Below are 24,343 nucleotides of genomic sequence, written 5' to 3' on the forward strand. Positions count from 1 at the left end.
AAAGAAGGTAATATCCAGCGCTTAGATAGTCTAGTAACAAACATGAAGTTGCCATGTTCAAGTGCGATCTAGTTCAAGAGCTGATGAATGAAGGAGCCTTCAGTACGGTTACGTCTGAAGTCAGTGGACAAGAACGGAGATGCAAAACTTGTTCTGTGCAAGCCAGCCTGCCAGCCAAGCTCGCTCAAATCCCAGAGTATTGCTTCGCCTCGTGCTCAAGGCTTGACGGTCATCCAGGCACCCGAAGTCCGTGACTTCGGAGCGGATATCAACATCTTGCCCCGATGCGGGGGGAGAATTTTACGACAAATCAGAAACTCAAGTACAATGTCAAAAGAGATCTTGAGTCATACGGCGAGAACTGTTACAGACAGCGGCCATGTCGCTTACACTCTGTTGTCAACTGTTAACAAGTTGGTCGATCAAGTAACGATACAAGTTTGGCGAAAGCTTGCTTTTTGGAGTCCTTGTGTGAATGCAAGGATCTTGCGGCATAAATTCACGAGACAACCAAGGCTAAATGAATCTGCATGACTTGTCCGGCACTTTTTGTCCACTTCAATCTTGGCGCACAACTGCGACTCAGGTGAGTTGCAGGACCTTGCGAAGCTAAACCACAGGAGAAGCAACTCGCAAATTGACCCAGCAGGGTGATACTTGTGATAATTGATCCTGATTGGTGATCCCCGAAGTAACTCATGATATGCTTTAGGTCTAGCAAGGTTGCTCAGCCTCTAATCGAGGTAGCATTTCATGACCCGTTATGCAGAGGATATACCTCCTGGGTTGTGATGCTTCCTAAGGAGTCGAGCTGAGTCTCGGCATTCGTAAAAGACCGAGTTGCGCAAAGAGATAGGGGCTATATATATCCCAAGAAAATGCTTCAACGAACAATCCAATGACATGTTCAAGAACCGGCCTCTCTTCAACATCTCTCCAATAACCAACCGCGTCGCCGCAGCCTGAAAGCACAACTCAACATGATTGACCACACCGTCATCGCAGTTACTGAGGACAAGTTCAAGAAATGCTTGGACCTGTACGTCAAGGCCTTTGAGCCTCTTGGATACCAGGTCGCCTATCAGTTTGGCGAGTACACGGCCGGCCTTGGCTCAAAGCTCGATGCCTCTCCCGAAGACTACAAGCGCGCTGACCTCTGGGTCAAGGGAGTCAAGGAGGGTGTCATCAAGACGCACCTTGCGCTCCGCGCCAAAGGTAAGATGCCTAGAGAGAACTCAGTGAGTTGGTATTCGCCATAGAGCTTCTACTAACAACTGTTCTATCAGATCGAGCTGCTGTGGACGCCTTCCACGCGGCGGCGCTTTCGGCGGGAGGCAAGGATAATGGAGCGCCAGGCTTGCGAGCGTATCATGCCAGTTATTATGCGGCGTTTGTGATTGATGCGGCGGGCAATAACATTGAAGTTGTGTGCCATAACCCATGAGAGCTACAAGGCATATTGGAAGCTGGAGCGTTATCTGTAGGCTCTGTCACTGTTAGCAATGCCAATTTGATCGTCTTATATAAACTGCAGTTGATGTGTCTTCCACCAGGTGACAGCATGTTGTTCTGCTGACATACCTAGACCTTGCGTCGTCTGAAAGAGAATAAGCTGAGTGAAAGGCAGCTCGCCGGCAAGAAATGGCACTCTCCACATTTGGCCGAGGGGAGTTAAGGGCCGTCTCTTCGGAATCAGGCCCCATTGCCGAAAAGCCAGCTAGTACGAGTATTCATCAACGGCTGCATCAGTCTGTTCACGATGGCACTGAAGATGGTGATGAAGCAATCAGTGGTTCTCAAAATAAGACATCTTAAGGCACCTGTTATCGTGATAAGGGCAAATTGTCTGTCTGGTGGAAAATACATCCCGTTTCTTGTCCAGGCAGGTGCAGGGCTCAAACTGCGCTTTGCCACCAACGGCCAATTCGGCAGCATCTCAGGCTTCCCAGCTACATGTCTTTTTCCTCGATTCAGATCACAAGATGGAATTGACTCAGGTCTGTCTTCAATGAATAAGAATCCCCGCCAGCGCGGCCGGATGAATCTTTAATTCTCGGCACCATAACCGGAATGGATATCCGGGAAAAGCCATTTCCCACTCCGCAAGTGCCGACTGCTCTCAGGGCAGCCTGGGCTTGATGTCGGCTTCGGAAGCCGGGCCAGAAGCGTTTAGCTGAGAGACGGCGCAGTGCCACTTTGGCTTCCGAACGCTTCGCAACTGACAAGTAGCTTGGCAAGCCTGGGTTGGGAATCGCAGCTGGAGGTATGGCAGGGAGTTGGTATCGTCTGCGAGTGTCACGACGACTGAAGTGCCGGCTGACGTCGAGAAATAGCACAGCTCGCCCTTCACTTGGCAACCAGCAAATTCTCTTCCATCGTGAAGATATTGTCGAATCTGTACAGTATTACGCGACTAAGTATTATAGACGGACAGAATCCTTCTCCGCGACCAACCCCATCCCCAACTCTGTGGCTGCTCCCCCACACCCGCCCGCCGCCCCTATCCGACCCTTGCAACGGAAATGTCCCGCTATTCTGGCCTGGACCCAGCTGTCTCCTCACTTGACTTGCCCGAATCTGCCCTGTTGGCCATGCGGAGACTGGGCCTGCGGCAGTGGGCTCGGCCATTGACGGCTATTATCCCGGCAAAAGCATCATACGCTCGGCGGCCTTCATAACGCGCCTGATGCCGTCACTGGCAGCCGAAAGCGCTCCAACTGCTATTCATTTCTCATTGCATCCCTCTCAGTCTTATTCTGCGCGGCTCGTGTCTTTATATATATCTTTGCTTCTCGCCGCAGCAAGGCAGCCGCTGATTTACGACAGCTTTGATACCCCACGATCCAGCATCTACCCCTCCACAATGCCGTCTACAGCTCTGCGCCTGCGGACCCTCGGCGCCTTTGCGCGCCATGCGACAAATGTAGGTCTGGGCGGTTCAGTCGATCAATGTAATGATCCCGTCTTATGGAGGATAGAGAGCTGACATTTCTCACGCCCTAAGCCCACTGCTGTCTTGTCCAGGTCATTTTCCGCCACTGCCCGCCGAGCTGAGATCAACAAGGTGCTGCCCTCCGCCGCCGAGGCCATCAAGGACCTCAAGGCCAACTCGACGCTACTGTGTGGTGGATTCGGTCTATGCGGTGTCCCCGATACTCTGATCGACGAGGTCCTCAAGAGGCCCGACATCACCGGCCTGACAGCCGTCTCGAACAATGCCGGCACCGACAACTCCGGTCTCGGCAAGCTCCTCAAGACAAAGCAGGTCAAGAAGATGATTGCTAGCTACATTGGCGAAAACAAAACGTTCGAGACAATGTACCTCACCGGCCAGGTTGAGCTAGAGCTGACCCCCCAAGGAACCCTCGCAGAGCGATGCGCAGCCGGTGGTAAAGGCATTCCTGCTTTCTACACGCCCGCGGCCTTTGGAACTGTCGTCCAGACCGGCGATCTGCCGCTAAAGAACAAGCCCGACGGCTCACCGGACGTGTACTCTTACCCCAAGGATGTCAAGGTGTTCAATGGCAAGCCATACCTCCTCGAAGAGAGCATTGCCGGCGATTATGCCTTTGTCAAGGCGTACAAGGCCGACAAGCTCGGCAACTGTCAGTTCCGCCTGGCGGCCAACAACTTCAACGGCGCCATGGGCCGCAACGCCAAAGTCACCATTGTCGAAGCCGAGCACATTGTGGAGCCGGGCGAGATTCCTCCCGAGGCCATCCACCTGCCCGGCATCTACGTCAAGCGCGTGATCCAGAGCACCAGCCCCAAGAATATCGAGAAATACACCTGGGCCAAGGAGGATACCGATGCCGACGCCAAGGCCGTCCTGGGGACGGGTGAGACTGCGGCCAAGAGGGAGCGAATTGTCAAGCGAGCAGCAAAGGAGTTCAAGAACGGCATGTATGCCAACCTGGGCATCGGCATGCCCATGCTTGCGCCCGGCTTTGTCGGTCCCGAGGTCGAGGTCCAGCTGCAGTCCGAGAACGGTATCCTGGGCCTTGGCCCCTACCCAAAGAAGGGCCAAGAGGACCCCGATTTGATCAATGCCGGAAAGGAGACAGTCACCCTCAAGCCCGGTGCCGCGGTATTTGGCAGCGAAGAGAGCTTCGGCATGATCCGCAGCGGCAGGATCAACCTGACCATCCTCGGTGCCATGCAGGTCAGCGCAACTGGCGACCTGGCCAACTGGATGCTGCCGGGCAAGGTCAAGGGCTTTGGAGGCGCCATGGACCTTGTGAGCAACCCCAGTGCCACCAAGGTCGTGGTGACCATGGAGCATACCGACAAGAAGGGAAACCCCAAGATTGTCAAGCAGTGCGCATTCCCGCTCACTGGCCGCGCGTGCGTCTCTAGAATCATTACCGAGCTGGTAAGTGTTTTGCGTTCACAGTGCTGTTCACCATGCTTATCAGAAGAGCTTAACGCTGACATGCCTCCTTTTTCAAAGGGTGTTTTTGATGTCGACTTTGCCCATGGCTTGACCCTGGTCGAGATCGCAGATGGAGTGACGGTAGACGAGATCAAGAGCAAGACGGAGGCGCCCTTCACGGTCGCTGAGGACCTGAAGCCCATGCTATAAATGGTCGCTACTGATGGGAGGTTGGGGTTGTATCTGTTACAGCACTACGAGGCAAGGTGCTAATGTGTGTATATATACCAAAAAACTGGCGGTTGTAAGACTGATGGGGGATGCTGCATGAACCGGCACAGGTTTGCTGTGCCCGGATACCAGCACAGGCGTTCGGGGGAGGAGATAGAGTAAGACAGCGTTGATTTATCCGCATGAACAATTGTGATTCTCACAGGGCAAAACTTCCCACGGTGATCTCAGTGAAGGCTTCATCATGTATGCAGCTTCAGTGCTGTAAAATTTTCGAACTTGCGGCCATTGCCCGGTAAGGTCTGTATGTAGAGGTAAGTAGTATCTGGAGTCTGGGCCCCAAACATCGGCTTGCTGACACATCCCAGCAGAGCTGCACTGCCTTATAAGTTAGCACAACTCTGATGCGCCACCTCGAGAAAGGCTGCAACGATCAACTCACAAGCATCACCGGCGCCTCTCCGGGGTTGGCCTGGCTGTCAAAGTGAAGAAGTGCCAACTTGGCTTGCCGTTTATTTCGTCTTCGTTCATCCCATCCCGTACCTGAAACCTCACTTGCGCCTCTTTCATCAGCCCTCCTTCATGTAGCATCGTCATCAGTCCCGCTTCCAAACCCCCATCAAGTGACCGGCTGTCTGTCAGCGGCATCGCATGGCCATGAACAACTACGATCCCTCCACCGGCCAGGTCTACCGAGAATGGACAGTTGCAGGCCGCATCAGCGCCAGCTCAGATCATGACTGGTCGCGGCGGCGGCCGTATCCCCAGTTCAGGCCTCGCGGTCCCCGGGGCCCGCGGTCTCTGACGGACATGGCCGTCAATGTCATTGCGGACAATATCGGGGACGTGTCGGAGGAGCTGCTCGGGGCGATGCCCGTACAGCTTGTTTGGCGCATATGGCGCTTTCTAGAGGCAAGGTTTGTTGGCCTTTTACACTATGCATGGCACATGAGATGAGCTTGATGGAGCGATGGCGAGCTCAACAACGGCTCAGCTCGTCACAATTCCTGTTTTTCTCTCTTTTACATACAGAATCCATGCCCGATGATATACTGACGAGCTGCTTCTAGAGGCGTAAGCCTCCATGCTTGGAAACTGTTCTCAGCATTGCTCCTTCGGGAAGATGATGAGAAGAGCCTCGGGCTCTATCGGTTTCGACAACACATCTGCCATCCCAACGTGAGTGACCTGAAGTGGTACACCAAGCCGCTCACGTCTCTGACGACAGAGTTCATCACCCACCTCGTGCTGAGCGGCGGCAGCGAGTTCACCGTCCATGACATGCTCAGCTTGGCAGACTTGAAGAATCTAGGCGTGTTGGAGATCATCCAGCCGGCCGATGAGACGGGCGGCTACTTTCCGGATGTGAGCGACAACCTCATCCGCGGCTGGACGGAGACGCAGGATCCCTTTCCCATGCTGAGGATCCTGAGGATCTGGGGCGACCGCTCGACTTCGAAGAACTGCCTGCGCTGGGTCGCCAAGTTCCCCTCACTGGCGCTATTTGACGTGACGGGCTCCAAGAAAGGCTGGGGCAACCCGATGGAAGAGGCAGCAGAGGCCGGCTGGACAGTGACGGACCTTTCAGGAGGCCAGGAGAATTCGCTGCTGAAGAACCTGATGCTCCTCGTCCCCGATGAGCACGTCAACAAGACGCGAGACTCGATAAAGAGCGTCGACGCCGACTTGGTGACGCTCTGCAGCGATTCCCAGTGTGCCATCAAGTTTGTCCCCAACCGAGAGGCGCCACCTCTGCTAGACTACCTCACGGACACGGGCAAGGTGTATCTGCCCTCCTGGGACCCAGATGCCGCGTTGAGAGAAGCGGGAGCTTGCCACGGCGTTGCTTTTGAGGCATGGGCCTTTTGGCTCTACTCGTTTCTCGGCCAGCTCAGCGGCGACATTGACATGGCGAACCAAGGTCTTTTTGTAGACAAGCAGGCCGTCGCTGGCCCGTTTGTGCTGCCGTCGCGGCCCATGGCGTGCCTGTTTCTAGGGCACAGCGGGCGAGGAGGTATCTCCTCGAAGCCGTCCTACGTGAGTCGGGGCTTGTTCTCGACGACGCGATACATCTTTACTCGCCAGATGGATGCGAGCCGGTACAACAAAGAGAAATTTGACGACCAACAAGAGGAGGAAAATGCCCACGGACTTGGGCAGGGGCACAGGCCCGGAAAGTCGAGCCATGCCCTCAACAACGGGTTTCGCATGGCCAACCCCCGGCCGACGCAGAAGAGGAAGCTACTGCACGAAATGCTGCATTCGCTTTCCCGATGAGAAATCGGAACTGAATGAAAGGTGTGCAATAGCCACCGGGGTGAATGAATGAATGGATGGCCTGCATGGTTGGCTCAATGAGGCTGGCCATAGCACAGCAGTAGGAAAGTCATCTTTCTGTTCTACGATTGATTGACAAGGAGGTAATACACAAGCCGACCCAGATAGTATATAGAATAGGATCCCGCGAAATATGGCAAGCGATTCTCCATCTCGGCGTCCCGTTCCTTCAAGCAAAGTGAAGGAAATAAGACGTGAGATGGTCAAGCAAGGGCATGTACCGCCGAAAAAATTTATCTATCCCAAACGCAACCCTCCGAAGAGGGGAGTATAGTAGGACAGAGGGTAAGTCAGCAGAAATTTGTTCTATCCTCCAGTTTCCCCTCCAGGCGCATCCAAAGGTTGTCGAAAGCCAGAGTGAATTTGAAGGAAGTATTTCTAGTAGGTTTCACTGAGGAAAAGAAAAAAGAAAAAAGAAAAGGAAAAAGAAATTTCATCGAGGACGCTTTTTATTGAGAACGGTGTGGACTTTTTTTTTAGGGAACGGAAAAACGTGGGTGCGGTGTGGACAAGGGTTTGTTGAACGTGCACGTTTACACAATGTACTGCGACATGTGCATTTTGCTGGGCTTTGACGTCTTTGAGGACCCTTTGTGGTATGCCCTTGTCGTCGGCCGTTGATTTGGAAAAACAGTTCATATAAATGACATGATCTAGTCATGATTAACCTAGGAATTGATTAGAGTCATCAGCATTGAGACCGTCAAGATACTTCCACAATGAACTGCAGATGTTCAAGCTCGGCCTCTTTTGGTGGTCCCAGCCAGCCGACCAATCGTCTCCCGTCGATTTCAACGCCAGAAGCGTCTTGTCTGCAAAGGGTACTTTAGCGCTACACCTCGACCCTGTCCTTGTCAATGGTCGAGACCAGCTCATAAGGCAATACCTACATAGGTAGGATGACAATCCTTGAAGCTTCTGACCAAGGTGCTTGTGATGGTGCTGTGCAAGTGATGAATTCTGTGAGTCACACAGCTCAAAGGCGCAAGTGAATCATGACGACTCGAGCAAAAGACCCTTCGAGAAACAAATTAGAAACAGAACCAACTCCAGAGTTTCCAAAGGGTTTTGATGTGCATTTCCTGTACGACTGAGCAAGGCTGAGCTGGCGCGCACAAGTACCGTCCAAGTACCCCGCTACCCCGCCGCCTTTGTTCCTGGTGACTCGACGAGCGATTGTCAGAAGACAAAAGTTGTGCGCAGCCTCGAGTCTGAAGCGCAAAGCCGCAGTTTGCCAGTTCGAGAAGCGCATCCGTTTGCAACTCACCAACACCTTTACACACACGCACTCTCTCTCTTTCCACACGGCGAACTCAGACAACACTCCTCACGGGTCTACGAAGCCGCATTACCTCTCACTAACAGACTCCTTTATACTTCATCAGCCAAAATGCCTGGTGGTGCTCCTGGTTCGAGCTCGCGTGGCCGCGGCGGCAAGTTCCGAAAATTCACCAGAGGAGGCAAGTCCAAACCAGCCTGTATCCAAGACTTTTGCTGCTGTTGCTCGGCGGCGAAGAAATGCGTTGCGCTGGCTCATCATGTGGCTAACTCGGGACTCTGCAAAACACAAACAGGTGGAAAGCACTTCTCCCGCAACCTCCAGCCTCTCGACGCCGAAGGCAACGCGGTGAGCATGTGGGGTGAAGACGCCCAGCTCAACAAAGACGAATCCGATTCCGAGGAAGAGTCCGAAGAGGAGTCCGACGCGGAGGATGAGGAAGAGGAGCAGGGCGGCAGCAGCAGCAGGACCGCCGCCGCCCAGGCATCCGCAGAGGCCAACCGCGAGGACCGGAAAGCCCAGAAGAAGGCTCGGAAAGAGGCCGCCATAGCCAAGCAGAAGAGCCGCGCGGTCGAGGTCGGCGACATGCCGTCGTCGAGCGACGAGGAGAGCGACGCGGACCTGCCGGCCAACCCGAACCACTCGTCGTCGGCCCGCAAGCAGGCCTCCAAGGCCGCCGCGGACGTCGACGCCATCACCGAGGGCGTCAAGAAGCTGCCCGCCAGCCGGCGCGAGAGGGAGGCGGCCGAGGCGGCGGCCGCCAAGGAGAGGTACATGAAGCTGCATGCCGAGGGCAAGACGGACGAGGCCAAGGCGGATATCGCCCGCCTCAAGGCCATTCGTGCACAGCGCGAGGCGGATGCCGCTAGGAGACAGGTAGGCTTTCTTCCTCTTGGTCCAAACTCCGGCTGTCTGCGTTTTCTGGCATATCGTCGTTACAGTGGCTAACATGGGTTTTTTTCCCCCTCAGGCTGAGAAGGAAGAGAAGGAGGAGCGGGAGAGGGAGCGGAGAGCTGAAATCGAGGCCAGAGAAGCCAAGCTGCGAGCGCTGGCCGCTGGCCCGAAGAAGAGCAGCAAAAAGAAATAATCTGCTTGACGGTTTAGTGGTCCTGTGGAGATGTCTTGGGTTATGACGACCGTGGGCTAGATCTGGTATATGGTGTACGATCTGAGATGTTCGTATAAATGAAATGCCTGACGAGCAGTCAGAGCTAGGTATTGATTATATACCTGGCGAAGCTGGTTCCGCCATGTGTTCCGTCGCAGTGAGATATAAGTTACTTGATACTCTCGTGATCCTTACTTGAGCTTAGGTAGGTTGATACCGAGGCGGTTGGACAATAGAGATTGCACAGCTTCGTCACCAAATACCTACATAGTCCGGGAATGCGCAGATCTATATTTCACTCTTCTTATTCTGACGGCGTCTCGTACAATATCAATTCAATAATACGATTTTATGAGCCTCAATTCAATATCAAGGCTGCGCATCCGCGTCTATATCTACATTCTACCGTACTAGGCCGTTGACGGCTACCCCACAGCTAGATTCGCGGTACAGCAAAGGTGGAAAAAAATTGGACACCCCAGAAAAAAAAAATCAGGAAAAGTCCCCCAGCAAGACAGTGGCAGAAAGGGAAAAAAAAAAAAAAAAAAACATCACCTCACCTCTCACCAACCACCAGCGATTCTCTGCACTTTTCTACGTCGCTGTCTGCAAATCAATCAGCGCCCGTTGTCAGGCTCTCAATTCTAGACGCCCTTGTCATCGCATTCTTTCTTTCTTCTTCCTCCGTAGACACTGCGTTTCTCGCCGAGACTAGAGCTACAATGGCGGACTCCTCGCTGCAGGTGCGTTTCCAGCCTTTGTTGCGTTGCTCAGCCCCGCCAGGGTGAAAGATGCCTGCTGGGAGAGCTGAGCGATGAGAGATGCGCAGATCGTGAGCTGACATGGCTTGTTAGGATCGTCTGCGCGACCATGCCAAGGCGTTCGATGGCCTGCTGAGCCTGATCCCGGCCAAGATGTACTACGGCGAAGACACAAGCGTACGTTGACCGACTCCGCCCTTACCGACCGTTGCCCTCTGAGCAGGGCATATAGCTAGACACGGCGATGGCATGTGAGGCTTTTGAGGACGCGGGGCTGACGTTGGTCAATCTATAGGATCAATGGAAGAAGGAGAAGCAGACAAAACAGGAGGCCGCAGCCGCCCGCAGAGCTAAGCTGGACCCCGACAGCGCCCTGAACCGCAACGCCAAAGAGATCATGGATGAGCGAGCCAAGAACAAGCGGAAGCTGCGGGAGATGGAGCAGGACGAAAATGAGCCCGAGGAATCATACGAGCCCGTGACCGGCGTCGAGGCCGAGAAGCCCCTTGAAGGCTTGAAGCGGAAGAACCCTGATACGCCGCAGAAGAAGCCCAAGACCAGTGGTGACGCGGAAGCCGAGAGCAATGTTGAGGCTGGAGACGAGGCACAGGACGTTGAGGCGACCCCGAAGCTGTCAAAAAAGGAGGAGAAGCGAGCTGCTAAGCGAGAGAAGAAGGCTGAGAAGAAGGCTGAGAAGAAGCTGAAGCAAGAGTCAGGCGAAGCAGCAACCCCGGCCAAGACGCCGGCCAAAACCCCGGCCAAGGAAGCTGCCGAGACAACCAGCACACCTGCCTCAAAGAAGCAAAAGAACAAGAAGGCGACAAAGGAGGCGGCTACACCGTCAAAACCCCAACCGACTCCCTCGAAACCGCAGGATGATATTGTCCAAGACTCTGACAAACAATACGAAGTCATGCAAGACCGGCTGGATGGCCTTGACCCTTCTCTAGACTTCTCCAGCCTGCAGAGAGAAGACGACGGCAGCGCTGTGTCAGCCCCCGACTCCGAAGTACACTCCCCCACCTTTGACTCTACCGAGACTCCCAGCAGCACTCAGCCCACAACAACAGCAACAACAACAACAACAGAGCCCGCGAGCACATCCACATCAGTCTCCTCAGTTGCCCCTTCAGAGAAGCCAAAGCACATCAAGATACCCGCAGACACCACCGCCCTGAGAGCTCGTCTCGCCGCCAAGATCGAGGCTCTCCGCGCGGCCAGAAAAGCCGACGGAACGAACGGCAAGCCCATCCGCACGAGGCAAGAGCTCATCGAGGCGAGAAGAGCAAAGGAAGCCCAGCGAAAGGCCCACAAGAAGGAGCTGCGCCAGCTGGCAAAGGAGGAGGCGCAGAAGAAGCGCGAAGAGGCGCTGGCGTCCAACTCGCCGGGGGTCATGAGCCCCAACATCAGCCTCGACGACGCCGCGGCCCAGGGAGGCTTCGCCTTTGGACGGGTGGCGTTTGCGGACGGCACACAGATGTCGCACGACCTGGGCTACTTCCTCAACAGGGGCAAGAAGAAGGGCCCGTCGGACCCCAAGACGGCCCTGCTCAAGGTGCAGCACGAGAAGAAGCGCATCGAGGAGCTCGACGCGGAGAAGCGCCAGGACATTGAGGAGAAGGAGACGTGGCTCAACGCGCGGCGCCGCGCAGAGGGCGAGAAGATCCGCGACGACGAGGCCCTGCTCAAGAAGGCCGTGAAGCGCAAGGAGGCGGCCAAGAAGAAGAGCGAAAAGGCGTGGAAGGAGCGCGCGACGGGCGTCGCCAAGGCGCAGCACGAGAAGCAGAAGAAGCGCGAGGAGAACATTAAGCAGCGGCGCGAGGACAAGCTGCTGCGGCGGTCGGGCAAGAAGAAGAAGGGCGGCGCCAAGAAGAAGGGCGGCCGGCCGGGCTTTGAGGGGAGCTTTGGCGTGGGCGGGAAGCGCAAGTGAGGATGATGTTGATGATGATGGTCATGATGCGGAAGATGGTGATGGGATGGGATGGGGCGGGACGGACGACTGGGAACAATTTGGCACAAGTTTGTTCATACGTGTAATAATATTAGCCTTGGCCTTGGTCTTGTCTGCCGTCTCGAAGTACCATCTCGCATGCTTTCATGACTCCTTTCCTTTTTTTACCCACTCCTTGAGGATATCTATGGGGCTGTTGTGTCGATGTCGATTTTACCAACTTTCAGCTTCATTCTCCGTTTGCTTACGACACTCTGTCAGTTAGATATTGGGCGAAATGGAGCCTCTCATGGAGGCGCAATGCATTCTGTTCCTTTGCATCTCGTACCAAAACCAGCAAGATGACAAGTTTCAATTTGGCTCTATATGTGTGTTTCCTCACAGCCAAGGTAAGGTATTTGGACCTAGGTAGTAGGTGAAGAAGATGGCCGCGTCACTTTGACTTGGGACGCCCGTAACATTGCGTTTCTTTTCCTACCATCCCGCATCATCAACGGAGGAACAAAGATTCATACGCAAGCATAAGGTACATACAACGGCCACCAGTTCTTCTCCCCTTTCTCCCCCACCCCCCCTTTTCTCTCCCATTCCCCGTCCAACGTGCAAGAGCAGCAAGTTAGGAATAAAAAAATAACAAGAAAATAAAAAATAACAAGAACAGAAAGTCAGGGAAAAAGCGAATAAATTAAGTAAAAGAAAGAAAGAGCACCATCTAGACAACTCTCGTTTTGGTTTGTTTTCCCCCCAGCCATCTCCGCCTCCCTTTTATTCTCCCCATTCCTTCTCACCAGCCTTCCATCTCATGATATCTTTCACAATCATCCTTATGTGGTCGTATTTCGTTCCAGCCGGTAAAACCTCCCAACAGTAGCACAAAATAGCATGAACATAAACAAGAGGATCATCCCACCGGTTTCCACTACTGTTTCTCAAAATAAAAGAAGGTGACAGCGAAGGCAAGGTGGTCGGGGTTTTGACGGGTTATATCTGATAATAGAGAGAGCCCTGTTATGGAGACGAGAGGAGGCAGGCGGCAAGCAGGGCGAAGTAGTGGGAAATTCAAGAGAGCTGTGTCCGCGAATAATAAGGGCAATTGATGGGGCCTTTGGTCGTCTGTCATCATCAGAATCGAATTAGGAAGTGTATAGTGGTTGGTCGTCGGGAGCCCTTGTCGGGATTCGTTTATAGGAGCGAGTCGAGCCTGGTGAAGACGCTCAGGCAGGCAGCCACAATTTCGAGCTGCAGTTCCTTATCCTTGGCCTTGTTCACCTCCTGTGTCGCATGTCGATTAGCATATCTGTCCTTGGTCTAAATACACGGAGACGCTTGTATGCGTCGTCATCTCACCTCGGCAATAACCTGCGGCAGGTTGGCTCCGATGCCATTGCCCGTGGCCTTCTTGCCAAAGGGGAACTGGCTGTAGTCGGCCAGCAGCTCGTCCGTCTGCGCAAACGCCCGCTCCCGCGCCTCGTGGCCCAGCGAGGACAGCGCATTCTCCAGCACGTTGGCGGCGTAGGCCGCGCACACCATGGCGACGGTGCGCAGGTAGCGGAACTCGAGGTTCTCGGGCAGGAACTGGCTGCCGTTGAGGACGACGGTGCGCTGGGTCAGGACGTTGCGCACGCGGCGGCGGATCTCCTCCTTTGCGCCGCCGTCGGCAACGGGGTGGGTGGCCATGTCGAAGAGAAGGAAGTTACGCTTCTCCGTCCGTAGGATGCCCTTGTCGACCAGGCCCTTGGCTAATCGTTCGCGGACCTGCTTGAGCTGGTATCCTATCTTCATCAGGTTCCAAGTCTCGCCTGGCTCAGAGCATTAGCCTGCTGCATTGGTTTACATATGTATGCATGGATGAGATGCTTTCGTTCTGTCCCAATGTCATCACCACCACCGCCACAGAAGCAGCAGCAGCAGCAACAGCAACAGCAGCGTGAATGGGCAAATGATACCAAAAGAGCTGGACGCCGGGGCGGGAATTGGGGAAGGGAGGGGCAAGATGTACCGCTCATCAGATCAATCCAGGAGCTGACGCTCATCTTCTCGCTCTGCTTCATCATCTTGAGCGCCTCGTCGAGAAGCACCTCGCCGGTGAGGGTATCGTCTATCACTTCAATGTTTCGGTCGGCCAGGGGGAACCGTCGCCGCGCCGGGTCCTTCTCCATGCTGATGCGCCCGCGGAAGGCAAGCTCGAGCACGATGCATCCTCGGAGCGCGTACGAGATGTTGTCGTTCCAGAACGAGAGGTACCCCTGATGGCAGCAATTGCAACGGTCCGGGTCAGCAATTGAGTCTCGTCCCGCCAGGCAACAGCGCAGAGCATGCGAGCACTCACCTGCTTGTCCTTGAGGCCGAGCAGCAGCACCTCCTCCATCATGGTCAGCTTGGGCTGCTTGCTCCGCTCGGCCGACTCGCTGATGTCCCGGGGGTCAAAGGCAATCTTGTGGCCGTTCTCGCCGCTCTCGTAGCTCGTCTCGGGGGCGCTGTCTCGAGCATCGCGGGTCGAATTGGTCCTCGACACGCCGTTGCTGCTCTCGCCCTCGGTTCCAGCGCCGCCGCCGGCTCCACGGCGCCGCGTCAGGCCTGACGAGGACATGCTGGGCGTCGGATGAGGCGTTGATTCTAGGGGAGGGTGCGCCGGTTCTGGCGAGCGGTCGTCGGTCGTCGATCGTTCGAAGGAGGCCCAGCCCCAGACCAGACCAGACCAGACCAGACACGAGTCGGTGAGAAGCAGCGGTTCCGGGAGGCAGCAGACGCGGGGTTCCAGCAGATGGGCAGTGCGCGATGCAGAGAATTGACGAGGAACGGACCGCAGGCCGATGGAGGACAGCGCGGTCACGCACGAGAAAGTTGCAGCAGCCGTATCGGTACAGTACGCAGTATTATGGGCTCAGGCAAATCTGCGAAAGGTCCACAGGCGTCTAAGCAGGAGAGACGAGGTCCCTGGTCGGTGGTCTGGGTTGCTGCTGGTGGGCCGCGTCACGGATTGGGCCAGTTGAGGCTCGGGGTCGCGGCAGGGATCAATGGAGGGGGAGGTCCAGTGGCTCTCAGCGCCATGGAGGGACAGAGACAGCGCTAAACGGGACGCCTAGCAGCTGGATCAATAGGCCTCAATGGCCCAACTGAATTGAGAGTTGAGGAGCACAGCAGTGGCGCGCTTTATTACGACGCCTCGAGAGCCATCAGGGGTCTGGCCGCATCTGGGGGGGCAATACTGTAGAGTGTGAATTGATGAGAGAGGCTGGACTGAGTAGGTAATTGGTATACTAGAGGTAGGTAGTAGATCCATCATGATAAACAAGCACAAGCAAGGAAGAATATGGTGTCTGTCTACTGGTGTGGACATATCTGAGATAGAGCAGAACTCGGGATTTACTAAGTATGGAACAAATGAGGCGATGAGAAGGTCGATACGAAGATGATTGACGGAGACTCTCGCAGGATCACAAGGCTGTGCTAGGACCTTGTTCTGCAATTGTCTCAGACACTTATAGAGTGTTCACTGCTGATGCTTACCTCAAGTTGGAAATCCGGGTACATGAACCACATCACATCCCAGCCTTCGTACCTATCAAGGGGTTGAGGTTCTTCGGAACACGCAGCTTTCTGCAGTCAAGACTCCAAATTCGTTCGTCCGGATATAACGCCGCCGTGTTGGATACCTACCTGAGACGCTGGAAAAGAGGAACAGAAAGCTGTTAGTCGTGTTAGTAGTACCTACTACTACCTTATCTCCAAGGTTGAAAAGTGCATTGGTGGTAAAAAACACTTCAACAGCCTTGATGGACAATTTTATGATAGCATCACCGTCTCAACCCTCAAAATATACCAAGTAGGTACCTAGCCACAAGCACAAGCAGGCGCAACCAAAGAAGGTTCTGTGTGCCTGCCAAAGATGGCCTCTGTGCGTGTGCCGAGCCCGGGAAGGAAGTAGACGAAGCACTTGCCCGATCCGGTAGCCGAGTCCGCGAGAAAAGCCACGTAAAGGCAAAAGAGATCGCTTCTCCACTCTCAACGTCGATGGAAATTTGCTGCCCAACACCACCATGACCATGGGCTTCTTTTTCTCGCAATCGCCGGCCTGCGAGGCATATCGTATGTCCTTTCTCTACTCTTGATCCTTGAAAGGGAGATCATAACTCAAGGTTTGCTTCCTCTTCGCCTCTGGAGACGTCCATGTCGGGGACACGAACAGTGGTGCCTGCATGGCCTCCCAGCTGTCATGACCGGCTTCAATCCGGTTGATGCATGATGGCTCCCAGGCAGACAACAATGCAGAATGTGCCAAGTCAGCATTGTGTATATCTACACACTTGGTTATAAGCTGGTAGGCACAATTACACGGCTTCTACACCTCGTTCCATTGGTTGACTTGCATACTAACTCGAACTCCTTAGACAAATCAACACATATCGATGAGCACTCTACTCCAGCCTCCAGCTCTCCCTACTCCTGCTGCAACAAGGACAGCAGCATCGTCGTTGTATCCATCGAACGATGTGCACGATGGTTGCAATATTCCCTCGCCCTCTACGGTCGCAGGTCTACGGTCGCAGCATGACGGGCGCTGGCCACGGCTCACCAGATTGCTGCAGCGCTGCACCGCTGGCCAGCTGTCAAGCTCCAGTCCCTTATATATCAAAAGTCCGGAGAGTGTAGCAACAGCGACCTGCCCACTTGGGAGTGGCGCAGTCGGCAACAGCGACAGTGGATGTTGGGGGGGCTTCCCCAGCACACACGGCTGTTACGGCTGATGCCACATCCAGGTGAGGAACTCTCAGACACGGCCCCCAGCCCTGGGTTAGTCGACGGAAAGCCCCTCCTGTCGTCGCTCGAGCTGTTGGTACCCGCAAAGAAATACCCATGGGAAACCGGGGCGCGCAGTAGGACATCCGCTGTAAAAGAGATGATCGCTGGGCGCATTACTTTTTTTTTTTTTTTGTTTCTTTTTCCTTTTTTCTTTTGTTAGATTCGCCTTCGCTATCGTTACGGGCGTTGTGATGTTTCTGTTGCGCTGCCCTCTCGATTATGTGTAGTGTTGCGCGTGGTGGGATCAAAGCCATGGCAGCCGTGTCTAAAGGTACTTTGAGCGGAGGTATCTTTGGACGCCCCTGGAGCGCCTGTTTTCTCAAGAGGTCGGGGTTCGAATCCGAACTGGTGCATGCTTCTTTTCATTTTTGCTTCGCTATTTTGGCATGGAAAAGAATTATGTTAAGCGTGCCTTGTGGCTGCATGGCCTTGGGATTTTTTTTATAGTGTCATGAAGCCGTGAAGTGGTGGAGGTTAAGGTGTACTGCTCGCGATCGAAGACTCGAAGCGCAGAAAAGGAAGTGTATAATCTCTACGGTCAATCTTGATCAAAGCTACCTTACAGTACTAGCTATCTGCTATCTGTGTTGTAGGCAGTTTGAAAATCAGCATACATGAACATTTTCCCATATTCTTCCATGCCATTAAATCCTTTGCACCCCCCTGAGTATCCCATTTTGCTTTCTTACTCACTTGCCCACAGGGACAACCGATCCCTCATGCCTTCGTGCCCACCGTGTCCTTCCACAGTTGGTCGAAATCAATGTTTTCAGCTTCAAAGAGCTCGCGTATCTGCTTGGCCGCGGCCTCCTGCTTCTCCGGGCCAAAGCCTCCCGGCTGGGTCGACTCGAACTGCACAATCTCGATCCAGCGGTAAAACAGGTTCTCCTTGCCCAAGGCCGTGAGGGCGTCCCGGAAGGCAAAGACCTGCCTCCTCCTCTCGTCCTCCTCGGCGGCGATGCCCTGCTTGAGGTCGTGGCACATCCAGCCGTAGTCCTGGTGATACACGAGGATGACGTTCCTAAAGGCGTCGAGCGCGGCCTCCTTGCGGTCGACCATCTTGTGAGCCAGGACCATGAGGTTCCAGTCGAGATCCCACTTGTCGTTCATGAGGAGGTAGCCCGTCTTCTGCTCCTGCAGCATGGGCTTGGTGGCCTGCTGGGTGTAGGCGAGCAGGATCTTGTGGGAGTCTTTGTCCTTGAAGATGTCGCGCAGCATCCTGTCCCAGTCGCGGCTGCGGCGGACGTAAATCTCCTTGTCGCGGAAGCCGACGTTCCAGCGCCAGCGCACGGGGTTGCCGTGGGCCGTGGCCATGGTGAACTCGACGGGCCAGGGCCAGACGAAGACGAAGAGCATGAAGTCAATAAACATGACGATGCCGCGCTTCCAGACCTCCCAGGCCAGCTCGGACCAGGAGGACTCGCTAAAGGGGAACGTGGTCTCGTTGGGGTGGCCCCAGCCGGACATGAGGATCCCCCAGTACCAGGGCAGGATGGCGTACATGCGCCAGACGAAGAGCAGCGCGACGGCGACGTTCATGGCCACGGGCACGAGGAACATCTTGCGCTTGAAGGCGGCGGGCTTGGCGTCGACGTGGGTGATGTAGATGTGCTTCTCGGACAGCTCGCGGATGAAGGGCTCCAGGACTTCGGGGGGCCGCTTGAAGGGCGCCGGGGGGTTGCCATTGCTGCCGGATGGGGGCGAGGGTGTTGCGGATTGCTTCTGCTTGCCGCTCCGTTTGGTGGGAGCCATTGTCTCTTGCTGATGGCTGTGACGCCGTGTCAAGCCAATTTGGGCGATGAAGACGATGGGTTGTGAGTGGAAGGAGGTGGATGAGCTTCAAGGGGACAACATGTGGTATAGTTGGCCCCAGCAAAATTCAGATGCCGACCGCCTTGTAAGCTGTCTGTCTGTAGGTACAGTACGTGTATCCACAGAGATCGCCTCTATACCTCCAGAATGAACCAATAAGGAGAGGTCATGAGGAGGAGGATGTTGACAATCAACTTGTGACGCTCAACTATCAAGATTCATCATGTAAGGAGTCGTGTGCTCGAATCATCTAGGAAACTACTAGGTGATACATGAGGTCGAGCTTCGTGGCAAGCTTTCTCAGCATTTCTTCTTTGAGCTAGTGGCGGCAGATCCTCTCTTACATGTACCCGTTACTTCAAGCAGCTACCCGTGACTGTGATCAAGAGATCAGAGGATTGCTCACTTTGGTTCACTTGTAAGGTAACGTGAAGGATTATATTGCACAGCGATGGTGCAAATTGAGCTAGTTTGTTGACGAAGGGAGAAGAACAGGAAGTAATAAAAGTATTGAATGGTATCAGTACTTCTTCGTAGTCGCGGACAATCTTATCCCGAGATGCCCCTCCAAGTTGGTGGTTGTACTTCAATCTCGAGCTTAGGACAAAAAAAAAAAAAAAAAAAGATGTCCCGCTAACCTGGAACAAGAGCTGCCGACTATCAACATCCAACCACCAATTCTTTCACCCATACACGCCACTTCCTCATCCGATGCCGACGGGAGCTCTGCTTGAGCTTTGTGGTCATCCTCTGTTGCAATGTTGAGAGCTCGCGCGTGGAAGGTCTGCCATCCTGCCACTCAATTGATATCCATCCACTGTCTGGGGCGCAACTGACATCATAATCTCCAGGACCGTGGCCACTCCTTCGTGTGCGCATTTTGTCGACAGAAACTGGCTGTCAGTGCCGGACTGCAGCATGAACGAACGTTATCCATCTCATCTGTCTCAACGAGGTCCTTAGCGGCGCTGCGGGAGCTGGGCAAAGAGCGCAGCGCCGTCCTCTCTTGTCAGGCCCGGTCGCTGTCTCGGACAACATGTCTCAGCAACTCTGCGAAGAATGAGGGACCTCCCGGGGCGGGGGGGTTCCCAGGCGCATTCTCCAATGCTGGAGCGGGCGGCTGGGGCACATTTGCGAGAGCAGAAACATCATCTGGCGTTTTGCCTTCGACTGATGGCTTGCTACCGCACGAGCGACAGGCCCGACAGAAATCCGCGGCTGCTGAGACGGCGCAGACGACCAAAAGTAACGAACCGAAGCGGAATTCAGGCAACCAGCGCAACAACACATCGCAAGTGACCAAGTCGAGATCCGTTCTGGCCGATGTCTTCAAAACCAGCCGAGAACCGCGGGCTCCCCCGACACCAGATTCTTGGACCTCTCCACAGCCCGAGGGCCGCGACACGGCCAATAAGCCGTCGAGGCTATCAATACCAGGCAAAACTTTTGCTCGCCAGGGAGCAGCCTCAGGGGCATCGCCGGCGACGTCAACAAGCGGCGGTCTCAAGGCCACCGGATGGAATACATTCAGCAACCGCAAACCTGAGACCCCTGTTCATACACATGGGGTCGATGCTCGTGGAAACCAATCCGGCGTGTGGAGCGAAATCACCAAGGGTCGAAAACCAATCATGAAGGCAAAGGTGAAGCTTGGAGTGAAGCCACATGCGCACGGCCACGAACCCAAGCCTCCCGCCGGCCAGCCTGCCTCGGGCCAGGAGCCCGTCCGGCAGGATTTCTGGGGAGAGCTGGAAACTAGAGCCACGGGACTTCGAGACAGGGCGAAGAGCAAGAACGATAGCCAGCCCGCGGACAGAAGGAAGAGGAATTCGCAGGAGACTCGGGACAAAACAGAGTTGTTGAGCGACACAGCCAGATCTACGACCAAAGTCGAAGATGACGTTGCGCCCGAGAAGCAAAGACGAAAGTCCAGATTTGAACTGGATGAAGAGGAGGACCAGACTGAGAAATCGCGATCGAAAAAGGCAAAGAAACCACAAAAGAGCAGACAGGCCTTTGAAGACGAGGACTGGGACGATGAGGCCGTACACCGCTGGGAGCAGAAGCAACGTCGGAAAGCGGAAAAGGAGGCGCAGAAGCAGATGGCTATCGAGGAGGAGCAGCAAGCTGTTCCGATATTCCTGCCAGAGTATATCAGTGCCTCGAACTTGTCCAGGGCTTTGAAGCAGCACGTGGGCCCCTTCCTGCAAGACATGGAAGAAATGGGCTTCGAGAATGTCACCAGCGACACCATCTTCACCGGCGAGACTGCGGCTCTCATTGCAATGGAATACGGTTTCGAACCGACCGTTGACACAGGCTCCCAGCGCGATCTCCGGCCTCGCCCCCCGCCGGAAGATCCCTCCGTCTTGCCTTCTCGCCCTCCGGTGGTCACAATCATGGGCCACGTCGACCACGGCAAGACCACCCTATTAGATTGGCTTCGAAAGTCGTCAGTCGCAGCACAAGAACATGGTGGCATCACACAGCACATTGGTGCGTTTGTTGTCAAGATGTCGTCGGGCAAGTCCATCACGTTCCTCGACACTCCGGGCCACGCCGCCTTCTTGTCGATGCGTCAGCGCGGAGCAAACGTGACGGACATCGTGGTGCTTGTGGTTGCCGCCGATGACAGCGTCAAGCCACAGACGCTGGAAGCACTGAAGCATGCTACAAGCGCAAAGGTGCCCATCATTGTCGCCATTACAAAGGTCGACAAGGAGGACGCTCGCATTGAGCAAGTGAAGGCTGATCTTTCCCGTCACGGGGTCGAAATCGAGGACTACGGTGGTGATGTGCAAGTTGTCTGCGTCAGCGGCAAAACAGGCCAGGGCATGGAAGACTTGGAGGAGAACATTGTCACGCTGTCCGAGATCCTGGATGTCCGGGCAGAGGACGACGGCATGGCCGAAGGATGGGTTCTCGAATCCAGCATCAAGCCTCAGGGCAAAGCTGCGACCATTCTGGTCAAGCGGGGAACTCTTCGTCCGGGAGACTTGATTGTTGCCGGCAAGACATGGGCAAAGATCCGTGTGTTGCGTAACGAAGCTGGGCTCGAGCTGGACTCTGCCCCCCCTGGAACACCGGTGGAGATTCTCGGTTGGCGAGAGCTGCCAACCGCCGGAGAGCAGGTCATCCAATCGCCCGACGAAGCAAAAGCAAAGACGGCAGTTGAGTACCGCATGGAAATGGCCGAGCGCGAGCAAAGCTCGATCCAGCTCGCAGAGCAGGAGCAGCGCCAACGAGAAAAGGCCGCGGCAGACGCTGCAGCAGAGGGCGAGAGCGGGCCAACCACCGCCGGCGAGTCGACGGAGCCCGGCGTCCTCACCCAAAACTTCATCGTCAAGGCGGACGTTGTCGGATCCGTGGAGGCAGTCTGTGGAACCATCCTGGAGCTGGGCAGCCATGAGGTTCGGCCCAAGATCCTGCGATCGTCGGCCGGCCAGATCACCGAGTCCGACATTGACCACGCGGCGACATCCAACAGCATCATTGTCAACTTCAACTGCACCATCCCACCGCACATCAAGCAGCGTGCGGAGGAGGCCAAGGTCAAGATCCTCGACCACAAGGTCATCTACCACGTCGTCGACGACGTCAAGGCGGCGCTGTCCGACATCCTGCCCATGAATGTCTCGTTCCGCGTCCACGGCGAGGCCGAGGTCCTGCAGGTGTTCCCAATCAACCTGAAGAAGCGCGTGTTTAGGAACATTGCCGGGTGCAGAGTGCGCAACGGCTCTATCAAGAAGTCATCTCGCGTCAAGGTTCTTCGCCGCGGCGAAGTCATCTACGATGGTACGTATCCTGTGTGAACTTTTCCCATGTTGTTATATGGCATATTGACGTGCTGACTTTGGGGAACAATAGGCAAGATAGACACCCTCAAGCATGTTAAAAAGGACGTTCAGGAGATGGGCAAGGGCACAGAGTGCGGTATCGGCTTGGAGGGCTTTGAAGATTTCCAGCCGGAAGACCAGATCCAGACGTATGAGGAGATTAAGGAGAGGCGGTACTTGTAAGATAACATGCCATGCGTCTCGACAGAACGAGGCTGGTTTTACGATATAAGCGTGTGAGCATCTGTACGATATGGGCTGGATATGTACCAAGACAGGAATCAACGACAAGAAAAGTATAGAATGACGGGATCTCGTCTATAGACGAAGCAGTCACAGCATGCATGTTATAGCAGACACATACATATCCAAATTAGATGGCAGCAGATGGTGACATTACTTGCAGCCAAAGTCTCTACCATCTACTCGGCGCAGAGACAACATTTGACGAAAACGTCCTCGTGGTAATCGCCGCCCTCGCCCTCTCCTTTTTCAACTTTTCCAGCCCAATCCGATCCGTAACCGGCGTTGCGGCAATGATGTTGTCAAACTCATCGTCGTCGTCGTCGTCGCCATTACTCCCCTCGCCGCCGTCCTCGTCACTGCTGACACCCCCAGCATCATTGTCTGAATCCGGCTCAATGTCTAGGTCGGCTTTGAACCGCTGCTGCGGCCGCGGTATCGTCGAGGGCTTCTGCTTTTCTTCTGCGCTGTCGGGGTTCGGGTTGGTAAAGGTCTTTGAGGCGAGAACTTTGCGCCGGATCTCAGCCATTGCGTCGTCGTCGTCTGAGTCATCTGAGAGAGCGAAGGGGTCCTTGTCCTCGTCTTCTTCTTCTTCTCCTTCTTCGTCTTCTTCGTCGTCTGCTTTCTTGGGTGGCCGTTTGCCCAAGTATATGCCATCTATGCTTCCCTCCTCCTGCGAGTCTTCATCTTCGTCTGACCCGTCTTCGCCACCACCCTCATCTTCATCCGAATCCACCGGCGCTCGTCTGTTTGTGTTTCCGCTCGTCCACATGTCGTCCTGGCCCTCCTCTCTGCTCTCGGCATACTCCTGCTCCAGCCTCTCCATCCACTCCTCCTCGGTCCTCTTGACGCCCGCCTCGTCCTCACAGGCCGCATACCTCTTCAACAAGCTCGAGTTGATCTCCAAGAACGACGGCCCGTACGAGAAGGGCGCGAGAATCTGCTCCGCCCAGTCCGGGTGCCCGCAGATGTAAAACGCAGCGGCCAGCGCCTCGACGCAGTTGAGCCTCCACGGCTTGCCGTAGTTGACCGTGTTGGCGGCCACCAGGTACGGCAGCAGGCGCTCGCACTTGCCGCCCACCTTGTTCCACTGGACCTCCTTTGTGCGCGCCCACGAGCACTCGACGACGGCGGCGCCGAACTGGTCCATGAGGTCCCGGTCGGCGGGCGAGATGACCTTCTTGCCGTTGGGCGTGATGATGACGCCGCCGTGGCGCTGGCCCATGTGCAGCTCGCGCATCATGCCCAGCTTCATGAGCTTCTTGCCGGAGCAGCGCTTGGGGTCGCAGTGGCCGAGGTCCCAGCAGGCGGCCTTGAAGGCAGGGCGCGATGACGAGGGGGAGGAGGAGGAGGCATCGTCGTCGTTGTGATGGCGGGGTTGGCGAGGAGCGCCGCCGCCGCGGCCGCCGAATTTCTTGCCTCTGGCGTTGAAGTCTTTTTTGTGCCGAACCATTTTCGTGCAGACTGACTTATTCGGCTTCGTGGATGGGTGAGGGAATGGGTGAGTTTTAAGAGGAGGGTGTTTGTCGAGTGGCGGGTTGACGATGATGATGTTTAGCTGGGAGGAATTGGGATTTTTTTTCTTTATCGGAGATCTGAAGTCGCCGCCA

General features: G+C 55.1%; 10 protein-coding genes across 10 annotated transcripts; 6 read left to right on the plus strand and 4 right to left on the minus strand.

The window, feature by feature from the left end:
• The first annotated feature begins 911 nt into the window (after window positions 1-911).
• Window positions 912-1,525, plus strand: TRIREDRAFT_121556 (uncharacterized protein). Its single transcript, XM_006964853.1, has 2 exons — window positions 912-1,215; window positions 1,287-1,525. Exons 1-2 carry the CDS (start codon window positions 981-983, stop codon window positions 1,442-1,444), a joined length of 393 nt encoding a protein of 130 aa, XP_006964915.1. The 5' UTR covers window positions 912-980; the 3' UTR covers window positions 1,445-1,525.
• A 1,338-nt stretch (window positions 1,526-2,863) lies between these two features.
• TRIREDRAFT_47603 (uncharacterized protein) lies at window positions 2,864-4,798 on the plus strand (the record flags this gene model as incomplete). The annotated part of the gene is made up of 3 exons (XM_006964810.1): window positions 2,864-2,923; window positions 3,005-4,372; window positions 4,451-4,798. The coding sequence occupies 3 exons, from the start codon at window positions 2,864-2,866 to the stop codon at window positions 4,580-4,582; spliced, it is 1,560 nt and encodes a 519-aa protein (XP_006964872.1). The 3' UTR covers window positions 4,583-4,798.
• A 462-nt stretch (window positions 4,799-5,260) lies between these two features.
• TRIREDRAFT_121558 (uncharacterized protein) lies at window positions 5,261-6,880 on the plus strand (the record flags this gene model as incomplete). Its single annotated transcript, XM_006964854.1, has 2 exons — window positions 5,261-5,520; window positions 5,674-6,880. 2 exons carry the CDS (start codon window positions 5,261-5,263, stop codon window positions 6,878-6,880), a joined length of 1,467 nt encoding a protein of 488 aa, XP_006964916.1.
• Window positions 6,881-8,330: 1,450 nt separating this feature from the next.
• TRIREDRAFT_121559 (uncharacterized protein) lies at window positions 8,331-9,306 on the plus strand (the record flags this gene model as incomplete). Its single annotated transcript, XM_006964855.1, has 3 exons — window positions 8,331-8,418; window positions 8,515-9,095; window positions 9,190-9,306. 3 exons carry the CDS (start codon window positions 8,331-8,333, stop codon window positions 9,304-9,306), a joined length of 786 nt encoding a protein of 261 aa, XP_006964917.1.
• Window positions 9,307-10,004: 698 nt separating this feature from the next.
• On the plus strand, window positions 10,005-12,018 carry TRIREDRAFT_77440 (uncharacterized protein; the record flags this gene model as incomplete). The annotated part of the gene is made up of 3 exons (XM_006964856.1): window positions 10,005-10,070; window positions 10,182-10,265; window positions 10,384-12,018. The coding sequence occupies exons 1-3, from the start codon at window positions 10,050-10,052 to the stop codon at window positions 12,016-12,018; spliced, it is 1,740 nt and encodes a 579-aa protein (XP_006964918.1). The 5' UTR covers window positions 10,005-10,049.
• Window positions 12,019-13,221: 1,203 nt separating this feature from the next.
• TRIREDRAFT_77441 (uncharacterized protein) lies at window positions 13,222-14,851 on the minus strand (the record flags this gene model as incomplete). Its single annotated transcript, XM_006965015.1, has 4 exons — window positions 14,369-14,851; window positions 14,039-14,285; window positions 13,387-13,838; window positions 13,222-13,311 (listed from the first exon to the last, which is right to left on the minus strand). The coding sequence occupies exons 1-4, from the start codon at window positions 14,627-14,629 to the stop codon at window positions 13,222-13,224; spliced, it is 1,050 nt and encodes a 349-aa protein (XP_006965077.1). The 5' UTR covers window positions 14,630-14,851.
• Window positions 14,852-15,215: 364 nt separating this feature from the next.
• On the minus strand, window positions 15,216-16,329 carry TRIREDRAFT_106812 (uncharacterized protein; the record flags this gene model as incomplete). The annotated part of the gene is made up of 5 exons (XM_006965016.1): window positions 15,216-15,299; window positions 15,550-15,620; window positions 15,700-15,728; window positions 15,874-16,114; window positions 16,227-16,329. 5 exons carry the CDS (start codon window positions 16,327-16,329, stop codon window positions 15,216-15,218), a joined length of 528 nt encoding a protein of 175 aa, XP_006965078.1.
• A 1,038-nt stretch (window positions 16,330-17,367) lies between these two features.
• Window positions 17,368-18,846, minus strand: TRIREDRAFT_47611 (uncharacterized protein). The gene has a single exon (XM_006964811.1). It carries the CDS (start codon window positions 18,592-18,594, stop codon window positions 17,560-17,562), a length of 1,035 nt encoding a protein of 344 aa, XP_006964873.1. The 5' UTR covers window positions 18,595-18,846; the 3' UTR covers window positions 17,368-17,559.
• A 1,910-nt stretch (window positions 18,847-20,756) lies between these two features.
• TRIREDRAFT_60850 (mitochondrial translation initiation factor 2) lies at window positions 20,757-22,673 on the plus strand (the record flags this gene model as incomplete). The annotated part of the gene is made up of 2 exons (XM_006964857.1): window positions 20,757-22,449; window positions 22,522-22,673. 2 exons carry the CDS (start codon window positions 20,757-20,759, stop codon window positions 22,671-22,673), a joined length of 1,845 nt encoding a protein of 614 aa, XP_006964919.1.
• A 232-nt stretch (window positions 22,674-22,905) lies between these two features.
• Window positions 22,906-24,186, minus strand: TRIREDRAFT_77447 (uncharacterized protein; the record flags this gene model as incomplete). The annotated part of the gene is made up of 2 exons (XM_006965017.1): window positions 22,906-23,073; window positions 23,101-24,186. The coding sequence occupies 2 exons, from the start codon at window positions 24,184-24,186 to the stop codon at window positions 22,906-22,908; spliced, it is 1,254 nt and encodes a 417-aa protein (XP_006965079.1).
• Between the last annotated feature and the right edge of the window lie 157 nt (window positions 24,187-24,343).

The sequence above is a fragment of the Trichoderma reesei genome (assembly GCF_000167675.1).
Source record: "Trichoderma reesei QM6a unplaced genomic scaffold TRIREscaffold_8, whole genome shotgun sequence".
Taxonomy (NCBI): Eukaryota; Fungi; Ascomycota; class Sordariomycetes; order Hypocreales; family Hypocreaceae; genus Trichoderma; species Trichoderma reesei.